This window comes from Eptesicus fuscus, chromosome 17, assembly GCF_027574615.1.
Source record: "Eptesicus fuscus isolate TK198812 chromosome 17, DD_ASM_mEF_20220401, whole genome shotgun sequence".
NCBI classification, from domain to species: domain Eukaryota; kingdom Metazoa; phylum Chordata; class Mammalia; order Chiroptera; family Vespertilionidae; genus Eptesicus; species Eptesicus fuscus.
The window spans coordinates 47,413,496-47,431,904 of record NC_072489.1 but is presented as its reverse complement, the minus strand read 5'-3'; the positions used below and the strand labels follow the sequence as shown (position 1 = coordinate 47,431,904).

General features: G+C 41.2%; 1 protein-coding gene across 4 annotated transcripts in view; it reads left to right on the top strand.

Annotated features, from left to right (window-relative positions):
* Nucleotides 1-18,409, top strand: part of SORCS1 (sortilin related VPS10 domain containing receptor 1) — a 467,090-nt gene that overhangs the window by 351,658 nt on the left and 97,023 nt on the right. For all 4 annotated transcript variants that reach the window (XM_054729115.1, XM_008144286.3, XM_054729116.1 and 1 more), the window contains exons 9-10: nucleotides 6,660-6,839; nucleotides 15,511-15,657. In XM_054729115.1, the coding sequence (XP_054585090.1) occupies nucleotides 6,660-6,839; nucleotides 15,511-15,657 (327 nt within the window). The remainder of the gene's footprint in view (nucleotides 1-6,659; nucleotides 6,840-15,510; nucleotides 15,658-18,409) is intronic.

Below are 18,409 nucleotides of genomic sequence, written 5' to 3'. Positions count from 1 at the left end.
TTTTTTTTTTTTTTTGCCAATCTTATCACTCTCCTTTCTCAGCATTCTCTCTCTCTCCCCCCTCTCTCTCTCTCACTCTCTCTCTCTCTCTCTCTCTCTCTCTCTCGCATTCTTCCTATAGGAGCATCTGAATAAATAAATTGATAACTTATTTGCTTTTCAATAGTAAAGATTTTCCAGCAGTAGGTTTTCTAGCAAGACAGAAAATACACTTGGGATACACAGTGTTTCAGTGCAATGGGTATGCTATGTTTCTATCTCAAATTTTTTCTTATTAATTATTGAGAGGTGACACACCTATATGGTATCCAACCTTGCTTTCTCTTTCAATGGAACTTGAGACAGGTTGCCTTTAGAGTTCTGAGTCACAGCTAATTTTTCAGACTGCCCCAAAGATATACGCCTTTCTAAACAGTGACTGGTAAGAGTTAGAGACCCGCAACTGTGGAAGTCCCTGGCTCTTTCCACACACTCTGAGGAACTGCGTTAATATGGAGCACCACCTAGTGGAGGTCAAGCTGACTTGGGAGCTCAAAGCTTCGGATCTGCGGTCTTGCTGCCATTGTGTGTACTAAGAGTGGCCGTAAATTGTTAATGCATTGGACCTTGGTTTTAGAGCAACAGAGATGTGTGTGGCTGGAAGACAGAGGCTGTGTAAACATAGTTACAGCTCAGCTTTGAAACCTTTGGGTTGAACAAAGTACATAAAGCACTTTGTTTTGATGGAGTTGTTATGACTCTTGTATTTTTCACCCATAACTTTGTAGTATGCTTGTCTGGACCTAACACCAGCGCGCTGCCCAGGAAATCAGGTGACAGATATAACACAAGAGGTCCTCTTGTAGGAGACCCAATGGTAGCTAGTTGCTCTGGCTTCTCCAGGCAGAATTCTCCCTTCTGGCCATCACTCTGTCCTTACCCCTAGCATCGTGAAAGGTGAGCTGTAAACCTCAGCCCATTAGAGATAATAATACACATTAAATTGCGCTATTAACTGCAAAGAACTATATTCATGTTAGTAGTTATTATGTTCAGCTGCTAAGAGATTCATGACAGCGGTAATTGCCCAGAACTAACTATATGTCTCTACCTGTGTACATTTAAATCCTCCTTGCTCTTGATTTGGCTTAAAATTGTTACCAAAGAGACAAGAGCTTACAGCTTTGGGGTGTGCCTAGATGAGAATTGGGTAAAGTCAGTATGTAAAGGGAAACTGAGTGTTGTTAAAATGTCCTTTGATAATCTCTTAGAAAGGTCCTTGGGGGAGGTGAACATGGTACCTCACTATGTCCAACAGACCTGGTTTTTCTGTCTCTTGAACATGGAAATAAATTGCTTTTTCTTTGATTGACCAGCAAATAAAGCAGTTGGCTTACAAGATTTTGACACCTTTAAAGAGGAGAATGATACTCAATGCAATGAAATACTCTTGTTCAAAATGCATGAGGGAATTGAGACAAAATTAGTAAATAGCAGATTCAAGTCACTCATCTCATGCTCAGTTTTAGAAATACATTTTTTAAGTGGAATAAGTCTCAGCCAAACTAAATTCTATTTGAAGCAGCATTGAGGCTAGCGCTTAAGTCTCCAGACTCCCAAACTAGCGTTCTTTGTATTATACCTTTCTTTTCTTGGGATAAGTCAATATATTCTATTATTGGAAGATAGTCGTATCCCCCCAAATTTTGATAAGCTGAGGACACCAAGGAAAATACTCCCATTGACCTGAGGAACCCCAGAAATGGTAGTTTAAAGTCAAAGAAACATCCTTGCACCTATTGGAGATGTGAGGAAACACACGCCTTGCATTTCTCGTTCAGAGCCATCACGCAGATCACTATGACAGTTGCCCCTGATGGCATGGAGCCAATCTAGAAGGACAAGTTTGACTTTACACCTGAATCGCTGTCTGTCTCCACCCCCTGTTCTCCCACATGCACCTGTCCCATTACTCAGGCTCCTCTGAGCTCTGAGGGTAGAAGGCAGTGATTAATTTAGCTCGTCTTCATATAGCACATATAGCAAATGAATGTATTCTTTGGTCCAAGTGGGTATGTACTATTTAAGGCAATGAGATGCCTCATTACAGTCCCATTACCCCTTCAAAGAGCCCACTTGGGCCCTAACTGGTTTGGCTCAGTGGATAGAGCGTTGGCCTGCGGACTGAAAGGTCCAGGTTCGAGTCCGGTCAAGGGCATGTACCTTGGTTGCGGGCACATCCCCAGTGGGGAGTGTGTAGGAAGCAGCTGATCGATGTTTCTCTCTCATCGATATTTCTAACTCTCTATCCCTCTTCCTTCCTCTCTATAAAAAATCAATAAAATATATCTTAAAAAAAAACAAAAAAAAACAAACAAACAAACAAAAAAACACAAAGAGCCCAGTTGGTGGAGTGATCCACAGTGAAGGTGCGAATATTTTAAGGCCCCCTATCAAAGCCATGGCTGCTGTGGCTGGAAATGAACAAAGCTTTGTGTCCCCCAAAGCAATTGAGACAAACCAGCACTTTCGTGCTCAAATTTTCTTTAATCATCCACTGCCATTGCATCAGCTCTTGAAACACCATGGTTACATAGAGCTGTGTCAAAAACACGCACATGCAGATTGAATATAATGGTAGAGATGACCAGAGTGGGGGGAGGGGAGAGTCTAATATCACTGTCACCATTAGAGCATGAGTCTCACCAGACAGGGTGAGACACTGACAGTTTCCTTCCCTTAACTTACTTGGAGCTCATTCTGAGCTACTCAAGTGAGATAAATGAGGCAATACATATGAAAGTGCTCTGAGCATTTGGAAGGACAGATACTCTATAAAAGTAAGGTAATATTATTATTAGTATGGATCTAGTTGTCTGTGTGGTAGAAGATCGATGTGAACTGGGGTATGGGTTGTGCAAAGGCTGTTCAATTCACAGCAGGAGAACAGAATTCCAGACCTACCTCTGCCACAACCCTGCTTTGTAACCTGGGCTGGTTTAGCAATTTCTCTTGCCCTGTTTTTGTTTGTGTTCTTTCTTATATTTTTAAAATAAGGAGTTTGGACTCACGACCGTATGTTCTCACATGTGATACTCAGAATAAAATGTCCTTCGAGATGATTCATGAAAATTAGATTCTATGACCAAATACATTTAAAAAAAGAAATAAAATATATTCATTGTTCCTTGACTAGAGAGTAACAGTAGCTAGCTGGTATGTTGAAGGCTCTAGGTCTAGGATGTCTTGTGAACTAGAAACCTATATAATTCAGCATTAATTAAACCATTTTACCAAAGGACCCTTTTTTTAATATATTAAAAATCTAACAATGCAACCAGTACTTTCCTGTGGGACAGACTTTGCGAAAGACTGTAGTAGAAGATCTCAAGGATCATTTCTAGGTCTGTAATTCTGTGGCCCAGCAAAAGCATTCAACATAATGTGCTACCTGGTATAAAGATCAAAAGAGCACGTTTTCCTGATAGAGGAGGTGGATGTAGGCAAGAAGAAATAATAAAGACGTCATTTAAATTTGTCAAATCTTCCAATTAAAATATTTAAGACCAACATCATTTTAAAAAGTTTTCAAAGGCCCTGGCTGGTGCGGCTCAGTAGGTTAAGCTTCACCCCATGCACTGAAAGGTCACCTGTTCGAATCCTGGTCAGGGCATAAACCTAGATTGTGGGTTCGTTCTCCAAGTCAGGGTGTGTACACAAGGCAATCAAGTCAGTGTTTCTCTCTCACACTGATGTTTCTCTATATCTCTCTTCCTTTCCCTTCCTCTCTCTCTCAAATCAATAAAAACATATATTTCTTAAATTGTCCAATGTATGTAATTAGATTATATGGAGAGAAAGACATCTCATCTTGGTCCTTATCCAGAGGTAGCCACTTTAATGTGCTGTTATTATCTGCTGTGATTATATGACTAGTACTCTGAGTGACATAAACACTTTATGTGTCTACATCCAAAAACTGAAGGTTCAAGTGTGTGGCATAGTATAGAGGATGTACTGTAGTCCCTGGGATTATTTAATGAGATTTCTCTTGTGACCCAGACTTCAGAGGTTCACCAATGCACACCTTGACTCCAAAGGCACAGGAATGAGTTTTGTAGGGGCCAGATTATTGCCGAAGTACCTTAACTTAATGGAGAGATGACACTGTATCCCACTGACAAGGAAAGAAACCTGGATTAGAAGTAGTTATTGAGGATTCTAAATGCCAGGGTAAGCCTTCTGATCTTTATCCTATAGGAAATGGGGAGCCATAGAAGGTTTTGCTCTCCATGGTTGACTGGCCCTTGTATAATTTCCACAGCTAATCCCCTTCATTGGAGAGGAACAAAACCCTTGGGTGAACCAATTTTTGTAGAGTATGTTAGTTAGCACCCTAGCATTGGCTGTGAACAGGAAGGCCACATGGACCTTGCTTAATCAACAAAGGGGATATAAGGGTTTGCTTAACTGAAAATCGCTAGCGAGTGGAGCAGATGTTCAGTGCTTTGAACTCCCTAGCTGATATAATCCTCCCTCCCCCACCCCCCAGGTCTATGGAAGGCCCATGAGAACTCCTGAGGCACAGAGTGCAATTCACGGTTAAGTTACAGAGCCCAGATTTGGACTCAAGCAGTTTATTTCAGAGTCCATTTTTTTTAAAGCATTTTGCTCTATTGTCCTCTTGAACCAAAAACTTAACAGGTGGGGCAGGCTTTTAAGTTGTCCACATTCAAAGACAAAGAATGTCACAGAATTTGGCCTCTCTTCTCTACCTTTCTAGACTATTTTCTTCAGGATTGACTTCATCTTCTACCTCAAAATATGTGTCATCAGATCTAGACTTTAGAAAATTCTTACTCTTTACAAACCAATAGTAAGAGATGCTTTTCCACCACTCTAGTAATTCCAGATTCATGTTATTGATTTTGCTTAGGTCATATATTCAACACTGATCCAATTGCTATCATCGGGGAAATTAGATATTCTGAATGCTGGGCCTACAAACCCACTTCTGGTGCTGAGAGTGAAAGAAAATAACAGAGACTGGGTTAAGGAGGAATTTGTCTGAGAGGGATGAGGATATTTTTCAAAGTAGATTGAGATACAGTTATCAGAAGAAATGTAAGTAGACATTGGACAGATACATGCAATGGCCCACTTTTATTCCAAAATTTAGTTTGTGTTGTTGATTACATTGATTCAATGGGAAGGATTTATTTTGGCCTTCCCACTCTGGATTAATTCTACAAAAGCTTTACCAAACTCTAGGCCTGAGGAATACAAAGCCCTATAGATAAAGACTTCTTCCTTCTGGGATCATTTGAGTTCACTTTGATCAAGGCTGAGAAAGAGGAAGTTACTTGTTCCTCTATGTCTAAAGCACAGTCAGAGCTGAATTGCTGATGGATTGAATGATTGGTTGATTGACTGAGAGAACAGAGACATATATTAACAAGGAGAAAATCAGGTTAGAAGGTAGGTAGAATTTTGCTGTACTGGAATTTTGACCAAGGAAGATTGACAGATCTCCTGAAGCTTTTCAAGGGTAGAGGAAGGTTCATCTGGGAAAGCTTGAGAACCAAGCTACCCAAAGGCCAAGAATCTTTCCTTGTTGTTATGTCTTTGTGCTTATGTATAATTTGTTGTTTTGCTTTGATTTTTGGCTTTTGAAAGTTATATCAATGTCTACCACCTTGGGCAAACAGCACATGGACAGACATCTCCTAAGGGAGACAGCAAGCCTTGGTCTATGTCTGCTTTTCTCTGAATATCCACTTCTCTGGAGTTCTGAATAGGGGAAGAAGGAATTGAAATTCCCACCCCAGGTATATCTGCTCACTGCCCCCACATTACCTTTGCCTTCTTTTTATCTTCCAGGCCTACCAGGGTATGAAAACATCATCAATTATGCAGTCTCTCTCTTTCTCTTTTCCCTCTTTTACTTAAGTTTTCCTGCTGAACTCAGAGTAAAGGTTTAGATAAGGAGCTAAGTCCTTGAACACACATTAACATGAAGATTAGTGCTTTGCTTTCTCGGGTGAACATTATTCCTCAAGGGCTTCTGGGGGTTGCTGAACCTTTGGGCAGTGCTTCTCAATTTTTATTGTGCATATTAATCACCCATGTATCTTATTAAAATGCAGATTTTGATTCAGTAGGTGAAACTTGAAGTTCTGTGTGTCTAACACACTTGCAGGTGATGCCCGTACTGGTCCATGGACCACACTGGGATATGCAGAGCTTGCCAGGTTTCTCTCTGTTCCTCCAGATTTTTGTGAAGGAACGTACCCCATATAATCCTTCTGAGCATGCACCATGTTGTGCTTGGCAAGTATATCATCATGACTGATTCTCCAAAGTCATACATATTTGAGAAAGTATTCTTCAATTATCTAATGAGACACTTAAAGTATAACTGAGCTACCAAGCATCTCTCTCTCCTGTTTTCTCATGACCCTGCTGCCTAACCCCATACAAGAGGAAGGAAGTACATGAATAACACTTAACTAATTAATTATTACATCACAAATACGTGAAAGGAAAATCTCTACATTCCCTTATGGTTGCCTAAGTGCCTATTTCGGTATTCCTCATTATATTCTACGCTGTTTGGATGCATGTCAGGTTCAGGTTCATTTATAAAATTCTTCTTCTTCACTTCCCTGTGTTTTATTTAGGACATGCACGTCATCAGCACAGATGAAAATCAAGTGTTTGCAGCGGTCCAAGAATGGAACCAAAACGATACCTACAACCTCTACATCTCAGACACCAGGGGTGTCTACTTCACCTTGGCCTTGGAGAATGTCCAGAGCAGCAGAGGCCCTGAGGGCAATGTCATGATCGACCTTTATGAGGTATGTCACAAGGCACGTGTAGTCCTGAGCCACTCCAGTGCCTGGACTGGCTGATGAAGGCCCAACACTGTCTCTTTCCTCCATCATTTTTGATATGAGCAAATTAAGTGGCCTCATTCCATTTGGGAGAGGGAGTGAGTTGCAGAACATTTGTAATGCAATCCACAGAACAGCTCTGGGAAGGATCTTTTGTTCACCAAGTCCACAGGCCAGGAAGCCCCAGAGGACTTGGCGAGCATCAGCGGAAGCAGTGAAGCAATTAAAGGGTTTGAACAAGAGCCTGGATGGTGTTGTATGTCAGTGGTTGTATGTTACCTTATGAACCAGGAGGTCACAGTTCGATTCCTGGTCAGGGCATATGCCTGGGTTGTGGGCTCATTCCCCAGTAGGGGGCATGCAGGAGGCAGTTGATCAATGATTCTCTCTCATCATTGATGTTTCTTTCTCTCCCTCTCTGAAATCAATAAAAAAAAAAATATACATATATATTTAAAAAGAAGGGTTTGAACAAGATTCACAGAGTATGCAATTTGAAAATAGTCTTGCCCTAACTGGTTTGGCTCAGTGGATAGAGCGTCGACCTGGGGACTCAAGGGTTCCAGGTTCGATTCAGGTCAAGGGCATGTACCTTGGTTGCGGGCACATACCCACTAGGGAGTGTGCAGGAGGCAGCTGATCGATATTTCTCTCTCATCGATGTTTCTAACTCTCTATCCCTCTCCCTTCCTATCTGTAAAAAATCAATAAAATATAATTTGAAAATAGTCTTGAGAGGCCAGCAGGGTGTCAGGATGTAGAGCAAAGGGGACAGTGGTCCCTTATCTCTGTCTGAGGAAAGGAAGGGAGGAGACACCTTTGCATTGCATCAGAAGACACTCCCTTGGACTTGAACACTTTTCTAACTAGATAACCTCCACTGGCTAACTGCCTGCCTCTCAGAGGAAGGAGTGAGATAAGATTAATAAGTCTTTCTTTCCTAAATGATGGATGGAGGGGACAGAGCAGAGTTTCCCAGTCTTCCTCAAAGGAACTTTGGCCCTTTGTTTGTCAAAATGACCAAGATTGAAAATAAAAACCTATATGTTGGATCAGTTAGCTTTTATGGCAAACACCAATGCTCTAATTGCCATTTAAGGCACAGTTAGGTAGAAAGAAAGCTGCTATGTGGGGATGGATTTTAGCCATTTGTCAGTCTTATCTTGTGCTATGAATGATTTATAATGGCTTATAATGACCCATTTAAAAACACATTTAGAATGTGGGATGTTTAATCATATGCCTATATTCTATGTGAAAAATATTCTAAAACTGATTCAAATATGTGCAGTCATAATGATGCTATTGTTTGGCTGAGTGTAAGTTTTGAAGGTCAAGGGGTTGTATAAGGAGAAATGCGTATCCAGTATGTCAAAGATATAAACCAATATCTCTGAAGAAATTTAAATTTATCATTTTAATTTTCTGAATGCTATCTATACTCTTTCTCCTCTAGGAGTTCTTAGGGATTTTCTTCCAGTAGTTAAACTTCTCTGTATGTACAAAGGCATGATAACACACTATATGCCCAATTCAGAGCCCAGGTATTTGTCATGGAAATTGTGGTAGACTAGCATTGAGTGTAGTGTGTGTATATCTTTAGAAAAACACTCTGCAAACTTTTTTTTTATATATTCACAAGTTTCTTCCACTTCCTTTTCTGCTCATGTTCCAGATAAATATAGTATCATAAATCTCAGCCTCAAACTAAACATGTATTTGGGAAAACATTTACATTTTCTGGTGATTTAGTTTCAAATTACTGTTGGATAAAATTGTGACTTAGAGTCTGAAAGTTGGAGTCAGGTTTTCTGGGTTTAAATCCTAGCTATACCACAGATATGTATTCTTGACACATATCCAGTAACTTCTGATACTCAGTTTCCTTACTGAAAATATGGAGATAAACAGGGTGCCTACTTGACAGGGTTTCTCTGAGGATTAAACAAATTAATCTTCTTGAAGTACCGTGATCAGTGCCTAAAATACTCAACAAATTACAGATAGCATAATTAATATTATGTTCCAATGAGTTTGAGCCCCAGTATGATGTCCTATTTTTAAAATCTGCCCACATTGTTTAAATGTCTAACACATTTCCACTATTTCAGATCTCTACTTCTTCCCATATTGCAATTAGCATGGCCATATGACATTCTTTAACACCAACTAGTTTTCTCCTTATAAACAAGTGTAAATTGCTACATTTCTTTCCTCATTTGTAAATGTCTTATAAACATTTAAACTTTAAGGGTGTTGCATTGAAATGCCATGTGTTGTCTTGCTTTGATCCAGCACTTGCAATGGAATGATCTTTCTCCATGTGTGGTATCTGCTGGTCTGAAGTCAAAGCAGCTTGATTCCCTGATCTTGTCTCTTTCCTGAGGTTCCCCCCCCCCGCCCCCGTCCCCCAAAAAACATTTTATGAAACATCAGTATTTGGGATTGTATTTGATTGTGACCAAGGGATGAATTCTTCCCTTTCTCATTATCTCCTCCCCTCTTCTCAAGTCAACGTGGAAAAATTTCTCTGGACAAATTTCGTTTTCTGCCGAAATAGAGACCATTTTAATTGGTCCCTTGATGATAGAAAAGATGACAGGATTGGACAGGAATGACTTTGCAATGTCCTGTTATTTAAACTGTTTTCTCAAGTGGTTTTCTGAATGTAAACATCACTAATACAGGTACAAAATGAGAAGAAGAAACTGGGTGACCTCTAGCCATGGCAACCATTCTTTGGTAATTCCTTGTATTTCCCCTTGTGTCTCTCTCGGTTGACTATCTGTAGAGGATCTGCTGGCTCTTATTAATGTCACTGTGAGCAGTGGTGTGACTGCATTATGTAAAGGTATTCTGCATCCTGGGGCTGGGAAGAAGAGTCTTTCTTTTATTAGCCTCGTTCACTGCAACTTGAATCGAAATTGATGTGATCAGAATGGCAGTGCCAGATCTTCTGATTACCTAGATAGAAGGAATATTGGCTGACACAGAACCTGGCACCAGTGTTCCTTCAATGTGATTGTTCTGGCTAGCAGGAAGCTGAGGACCAACCAGCATGAATTCACCAGTAGAATTACAGTGAATGATGAGCACTTAGAGATAAATGAAAAGTAAGAAAATCCGTAGCTGATTTAACAAGAAGCAGAGATGAGCATCATAGGAGGTGATGGGTGATAGAGAATACTAGTACATGTCTGCTCACCACCGGGGGTAACTGTGGTGACTTTTGGTACGTGTTCTTTGTATGCCTGCCAATTACCTGCTAGTCCTGTATTTGTATGCTCTGTAAGCTAGTTTAGCAGAGGAAAACTATAATGTGTAGGTGTATCAAGGATATGTATTGTTGATGAGTCTTTGTGGGAAATGCATAAGGAAGCACAGTTCTAATTAAAATTAATCATTCTATTCCCATACACATCGGACCCTTGTGACAAATGTAGTTCTCTCTACACTAGAACATGTGTATGTGACGAGTTAGGAGATAGGGAAATGTCGGGAACAAAGTGTTGCGGGGGCAGATTATCTGGTTTAGTTATGGAAACACCAGACATTCCCCTCAGTTTGGGTTATTCACTGAACATGGACCCCATTCAAGAGAATCAATAGACATGAGCCATTGGCTACAGAGCAAGAGTACTAGAAACTGATTTTTGTTAATGAAAGAGCATAATAATAATAATAGCTAATATTTTGGATGTCATTATGTGCCAAGCACTATGTAAAAAACCATCAGTGAATATTTCATTCAATGCATATATTAGGGACTATAATTACTCCAATTTCACACATAAGTAAATGCAGGCAGAGAGAGTACAATCATTTTTGCAAGATTGCAAAGTTAGTGAGTGTTGGATTTAGGATCTGAAGTCTACAGTATGCAAACTCTTAACTACAAACTATTTTGTATCTCCGGAAACGTCAGTATTTGAGATTGTATTTGATTGGGACCAAGTAAAAGCTGTAAGATAGAAGGACATTGAAGGGCAGGATGACTAGTATTGGACTTAGCAGTAGAAGAAATTAGACTGGAAAAAGGAAATGGTTTGGGGGAAAGCCAACATAAACAGAATGAGCAGATGATTGCTCCAGACCTGCTCACTACCTTCTGAACCAAGTCTGGAGCCTGCAACAGTAGCTAAATTCACAGTGTTATAATGTGGCCCCAGTGTTGTCTAATGATGTGTTTGTGTAAAAGAAGCCTAGAAACAAGTGTCTTAAAATCCTGTCATTCATGAAGAGCACGGCGCTCCCGTGGCACCATGTGAGGCAGCTAACAGAAGACAACATGCCTGATGGTGGCCAGAGCAAGAGAGCTGTGACGAGCGTGTCTGCGACGTGTGGTTCCTAGTGGGTTCATCTGGTATGGATGATGACAGGGAGTCTGACAGCTTTAGACAAGATCCTTCCTCCTCAGGGAAGGGAATATTAATTAATGATGATGAAGAGCACTTTGGCTTAATGGACAATGACAGTCCACCCAGCCAAGTGGAAAGGTTTGTGTTGGCAGTCAAGCCACCTGGCCAGCAAATTCAGAATGCCCAGAATGTGTGTGCACATGAGTGAGCCACACGGGGTGCCATGACAGACACGGTTCTTGTTCCGTTAAGCACATAGGGTCTTCTCCACGTTATGGGTGTCCTCTCTTTCAAAGAGAAAGCTCCACAGTTATGGGGGTGGAGCTAATACCTTGATTTCTTAGGGAAAGACTGCCTCATACAATCCAGCATAGGAGGTGGGAAAGAAAAAGGCTATCCCATCCAGGACATATTTATTACAGAATATGGAACGTGCCATCTAATTATTGAAGGTGATTGTCTCCCTGGGAGGGGAGTGCTGTCTGATCAAGGCACCTGGGGGCGGAAAGAACATTTACCGTATTTTCCGGCGTATAAGACGACTGGGCGTATAGAAGATTTTCCTGGGTTAAAAAGTCGTCTTATATGCCAGAAAATACAGTAGATTTTTTTGGCAATGGGTTCTCTGGTGGCAGAGGCATTCCTGTTCCTGCTGACTATGTCTCTCCTGGATCCTCTCTTCAGAACGGAAACATAGCCTATCCTCAAAGACCAAAAGATCAAGGTCATGAATATGTTCTTTTTCTTCTCACAGGTTTTGATTCATCTTTTTCATTTTCTTCACATGTTGACCCTTTGGATTTGTAATTTCAGTCGGAGTCAGAGAGTGTGGGAGGAAGTATCTCCCAATCAGCATCAGAGGCAGAAAAGAGCAAAAGCTTTTGTGCAAGAATCTTCCCAACTTAGCCTCCACATGCAGCATATGAAAGATTGGGACCGGAAAGGACCCTATGGTGGTAACTACGAAAAGTAAAAGGAGAAAATTGGGTTCTTCTGTTAAAACACAGAAGAAACTCAAGCCTTGCATATTCTAACTCTCAAAAAAGGTCTCTTGAATGAATATATAATGGTTTAGACACCCCAGGTGCTATGTCCCCAGTACTTATAAGAATGCATGATAAATAGAAGCTCAAAAATATTTACTGAGCAACTATTGAGTAAATGTACTACTGAATGAATAAAAGGCAGCTTCCTGATATCCATAGGTGGTATTTCTCTCTGAATGCTCTGGGTTGAGAGAGAAGTTGGAAGAAATAGTACAGGTAAGTGTATAGCTTCTAGCGTTAGACAGACAGACTGACTTGGAGTCCAGTTCTAAGGTTCTCTAGGGAATGACTTTAGCCAAGTGATTGGCCACATTTGAACGTTGTTTTTCTCCTCTGTAAAGTGAGGATAACATTGACTCTACCACTTAGAATGCATGGGCAGATTGACGCTCATGCTTGCAAAGCCTTTCATGTAATGCCTAACATTTCCTAAGTACCTATTAAATCTGGGGTGCTGTTATTGTGGTTATAGCTTCCAATGCAGAATTGTTATTACCTGTTCCATTCAAAACAAAACCAGGACTTGCAGACACGTCCAAAGAGGCAAACAATAAAAACACACCTCAAATGGGACTTCCATGGAGCAAGTACCTCGGCCGCAGGAGGGAGATAAGCAGACCCTCTCCAGCTCTATCCCCTCTTGTCACACACTCCCTGGGCTTTGCCAAGTTTTTATTCCTCAAGATAAACCTGAAGGCCAGGCTGCCAGAGATGAGTTACAAAGCGCAGCTCTCAGCTCAGGTGGCCTTTGATAATGCCAAGCAGTTGGGGGCCAATAAAGTCACCACTTTGCAAAGCAAATGAACCAGTGGCTAAATGTACAGAGCCCTGATCTGACCAGAAGAGGGGGAGCAGCGCAGGAAGGGGAACGGGCAATGGAACTCCTGGCAGAGGCAATATTTCTATCCCCTCTGTACCTATTGTAACCTCCTAGCGTGTCTGATGGGTAAGACAGCGCGTTTCTCCTATAGGGGTACACTGAGGAGGGAAGACCAGTGCGACTTTGTGAAGATTCTGATAAATGAAATTTAATTTTTAAAGAACTGGCAGTTTAGCTGTATTGAATTATGTAGCAGCCTCTGGAACATATGCAAAACCAATGTGGGTTTCCCTGGTGAGTCACCCTTCAGGAGCTGGTGTAGTGAGTGAATAACTAAATGCTATTTGTAATTCACATGCCATTGTTGGGAGGTCAGTGCTCCTGGGGTGCAGGCCTCCCACACTGTGGAGGATCAAGAAACTGCTCTGGCTGCTGCTGATTGCCCCCAGTGAGGCTTGTTTCCCTAAGTAGTTCAAAGCATTCCTACCAGGCACTCATTTCTGTTATTTACTTGCTTAACACACTTGTCTTCCAAAAGTGTATGAAGTTGGCCCAACTCTACATTACCCCAGATGCCAGATCAGCAGGTACAAACTAATGAGGTTTGAATGTGTCAAAAGCAAAGGCGAACCCTGGATCCTCTATTGATTGAAACCCAGCCACTTTGAACAGACAAATTCAGAGCTGTAGTTGTTGGAAGAACAGTGGAAGTCAGAAAATTCGGATGGGAGTAAACCCTAGCTCTGTTATCTTAAACAATTGATTTTTGTTTACACCTCAGTTTCCCCATCCATAGAATGGGTATAATAGCTGTGGTTGCAGGTTTGCAGTGAATATCGAAGGTTTTTTTATATAAAGTACTGAGCATACTTCTTGGTGCATGGCAAGGATCTTTGCTGCTGTACTTGTCTGCCTAAACTTTTATAAGATAATAGAAAGGGCCTGAGTTAAACGAAATGGGCTCAGATATACCCATGAGCGTATTCACTTCATCCCTGGCTGTGCTACAGAAAGCCAGTTAATCTAAGTTTGTTTCCTCATCCTCAAAATGTGAGTAATGATAACTATCTCGTGCTTACTGTGAGAGTTAAGTGAGGTCACCTATGCATAGCGTTGGAATGCACACTTTAACATATCTCAGACCCTTTCCTCACTGCCCTCCAGTTTTCCTGGGTGGTCATAATTCCAAGCAGAGTAAAATATGCATGAAAGTGTTTAATTAACACAAAAACACCCAAAGATATAATGCATCCTTAATGATTTGCTAGAGCAGTTTGGACAACTTACCAATTGTTACCTCTTTCGTAACTTATAGAACAGAGAAGGCAGTCATATTTTCAGAGCCAAATAATTAATAAGGGCTGTTTATAATGGGAACAATAGTATTATGGGCATGGAGGAGGGAATAGTCAACAATGTAGGGAGATTATTACCTCTTTAAGTTTAAGAGCAGTTATCTTTTGCTCAATGCATTTTGGTGGCTTAGTAGAGCAATCTCTTACAGGAAAAAGAAAAAGTAATTGGATCATTAGCTTTCACTGACCTCTTTGAATCGCCCACGGCTCTAGAGAGCACCATGATTTAGATAGTTCGTAAGAGCATGGGCTGTGAAGATACAGAGTTGTGGGTTGAAATCCCAGCCACTTACTATCCTTTGTACCCAGTGTTTCCTTTGGCTGTGTGACCTTGGGCAAGTCACTTAACCTGGATGAGCCTCAGTTTCCCCATGTGTAACATAGAATAAGTGATACCCAAGAGAACTGTTATAAGATTTAAATGAAATAACGTATCTAAGACTCTGGGTGCTGGAGGTAACATAAAATAAAAATAGCCTCTATTTATTTATCACTTGTTGAATAGCAAAACTGAAAACACCCGAGTTTATCTCTAAGCAACGGCAAGCTACTATCAACCTACCTTAGGGGCAATAAAAATTCTCTATCACATTTGCATTAGGCTCCCCGTACCAAAGGGGCTCAGGTCTGTTGCTTTCTGCCCCACTGTCCAGGGAGTCATTATACTCAATCATCACCCCCTCCATCTACCATCCTTACCCCCTCTTTCCTCCAAGACAAGTGCTCACTGCTGAATTAAACAGCCTGCCTCTGTTCTTTTAAGTAAACAAATACATCCCTTCTCAAATCGATGTATTTTGCCGAAACCGGTTTGGCTCAGTGGATAGAGCGTCGGCCTGCGGACTCAAGGGTCCCAGGTTCGATTCCGGTCAAGGGCATGTACCTTGGTTGCGGGCACATCTCCAGTAGGGGGGTGTGCAAGAGGCAGCTGATTGATGTTTCTCTCTCATCGATGTTTCTAACTCTCTATCCCTCTCTCTTCCTCTCTGTAAAAAATCAATAAAATATATATTTTTAAAAATCGATGTATTTTTCAGCCATGTCCATTTTTCCCAGGTAGCAGGGATAAAGGGGATGTTCTTGGCTAACAAGAAGATTGACAACCAAGTGAAGACGTTCATCACCTACAACAAAGGCAGAGACTGGCATTTGCTGCAGGCGCCGGACACGGATTTAAGGGGGGACCCTGTGCACTGCTTACTGGTGAGTCTTCACATCAGGGCAGAATGTTCCAGTCCGTGGGAGGCTAGAAATGGGTGTTAACAAACAGATGGCGGTGATTCCAGGGTTCCTTGCTTAGTTGCAGAACCAAAGGAGACAGGGACAGGCTTGAAGGCAGCATGTAGAAGAGTCACTGGACTGCCTTTCGAGATGGAACGAAGAGATCAGAGAATAGCAGAACGTTTCTTACTTCCAAGGATGTTCAATTGTGGCCTGAATTCTGAGGAGGACCTCACATTGTAGTTTAACAGAGAATATGATAGTTTTTCACCGTGGTGGGGAGATACACCTTTAATTTCCTATGAATAATTTGTTACAGATCAAATGACACATACATTTGTCTGTAGAATTGATGAACTGAATGCAAAGTTTTGTAGTCGTATTTTCTAGAGGAGATGCTTATTCATATTTTCAGAGCAGTTGATGCTTCAAACAAGGGTAAGAACTACTGATGTGAACTTTAATTGGAACTCTTTATGATATGTGCCATTCATTTATGTTGCATTATATAAAGTTGGTTTTGGCAAACAATGGACTGTGGGGCAAATATGGTCCACCACTTGTTTTTTTTTAAATAAAGTTTTATTCTTATCCATGTATATATTGCCTGTGTGCTACCATGGGTGAATTGAGTAGTCATATCAGGACTGTATGGTCCACCAAGCCTAATATATTTATTATTTTAAAAATATTTAAAGAATGTTTGCTGACCCCCGCTTTGAAGTATGGCTATCTCTTAATTATATAACATTTGGGGAATAAGTAGATCAGCATGGACTTATTTATAATTTGATTATATGTTGGGGTCTGAGAGAGGGATCAAAAATGGGTGTTGCCTCCACAGAGTGTGAGGTCTACTTGAAAGTCACTAGACTAATAAATGAGATTATAGGGTTACATTTCACTCTCCTCAGTGGTTCTGGTGCCTGCCACATACTTCACCCAGGAATGGGTACTGAGTGAATGAAGAAGAAGGCGAGGAAGAGATTATTTGCAAAACAAAGTATAATCAAATGCTAACATCTTTAAAACAATCCAGAAGTTGTATTTATATTCACACACACACGAAAAAAGACCAGTATGTTAAGCTGGAGGAAAGACCTCTTAGTTTTAGTAAGAGCTTGGAGTGTGTGTGTGTGTGTGTGTGTGTGTGTGTGTGTGTGTCTCAGTATTCACAGTCATCATACAATTCTGACTTCAGCATTATCCACACTCAGCTTGATTCTTTGTGTCCCATGAAGTCGGAACAGTCACTTTGCAGGTTCATCTCATGTGGCTGTAGGCAGGTCGCCTCCTACTCTAGAAGATGCCAGCAGCCATAGCGTGACCTTATTAGTTGCAGAGGATATCACAGTTGTCACTGTGCATCAGGAAAGCGGGCTGCAATTCAGCCTCCCACTCAGCTCCGATCCTCAGAACTGGCAACTTGCGGAGGGAGTGGGGAGCCAGTTGTGATAGAGAGTGCACAAAGCCAGTGACAGAGTAAGTAAAAGGGACAGTTATTACTGAATACCTTCTCTCTGCAAGGCATAGTTCAGCAGCATTTTGAAAAACACGGCCACCTTGCTAGTTTAACTATGGCAAGTTGGAGCATCGTGATATTTTGCCCAAGGTGCGTGGCCTGCTCCATCGCCTTAATGTGGTCCTCTCTCCTTCCGTGCATATTGGAGATTAAATGTCCATGAGAGAATTAGCCATATCATATGAAGAGGCTTTCCTGGGTCTTCTGGTGTCATAAATGAACCATTAGAAACGCCTCTTCCACAAAGCACTTGGCAAGATGTTCCCTGCTCACCACTATCCCAGTGGTAGGAATTCTTATTGCTCTGCTCCCAAAATCTAAGTGCTGAGACCATCCTCAGACAAGCCATCATGATTTCTACTCCCTCTACAGTGACAGGCTCCTAACTGCTTCTACTGTCTCTACTTGGCAGTCTTCTGAGAGAGAGAGAGAGAGAGAGAGTGTTTAATCCAACTTTATTGAGTTAAAACATACATACATAAAATTACCCATTTTAAGAGTGTACTTTGATGAATCTTGACAAATTATATGCCCACGTAACCATTACCACATCAAGATAGAACATTTTCATAACCTCCCCAAATTCATTTGTTCCACTTTGCAATCACTATCCACACTTCTGGCTCTAGACAACCACTAACTGCTCTCCTTTATGATAGGGTTTTCTTTCCTAAAATTTTATGTAAATGGGATCAACTTGAGCTTGAAAAATTCAGATCGTGTCTGTCTTTTACTTAAACCTTCTATGACTAATTCAGGTCAAATGAAATGCAAATACTTTCCCTTAGCAAGTATTCCTGCAAGGTCCCATATGGTCTGGCCTCTGTCTACTTCTCCTGCCTGGTCCTAGGCCTCTCTCCCCTTCCTTCCTTACACAGGAACCATGGTGGGGAGGAACTTACCTGGTCCCCTACCATTAACTTACAGTGCTCATTCATGTCTCAGACTCTGTGCATTTATCATTAGTTTTCTCAAAATGCCCTTTTCCTAGTCTGGCTTTTTCTTTTTTAAAATATATTTTATTGATTTTAGAGAGGAAGAAAGAGGGAAAGAGAGACAGAAACATCAATGATGAGAGAGAATTATCGATTGGCTGCCTCCTGCATGCTCCCCACTGGGGATCAAGCACGCAACTGGGGCATTGTGCCCTTCACCAGACTAGAACCTGGGACCCTTCAGTTCGTAGGCTGGCGCTCTATCCACTGAGCCAAA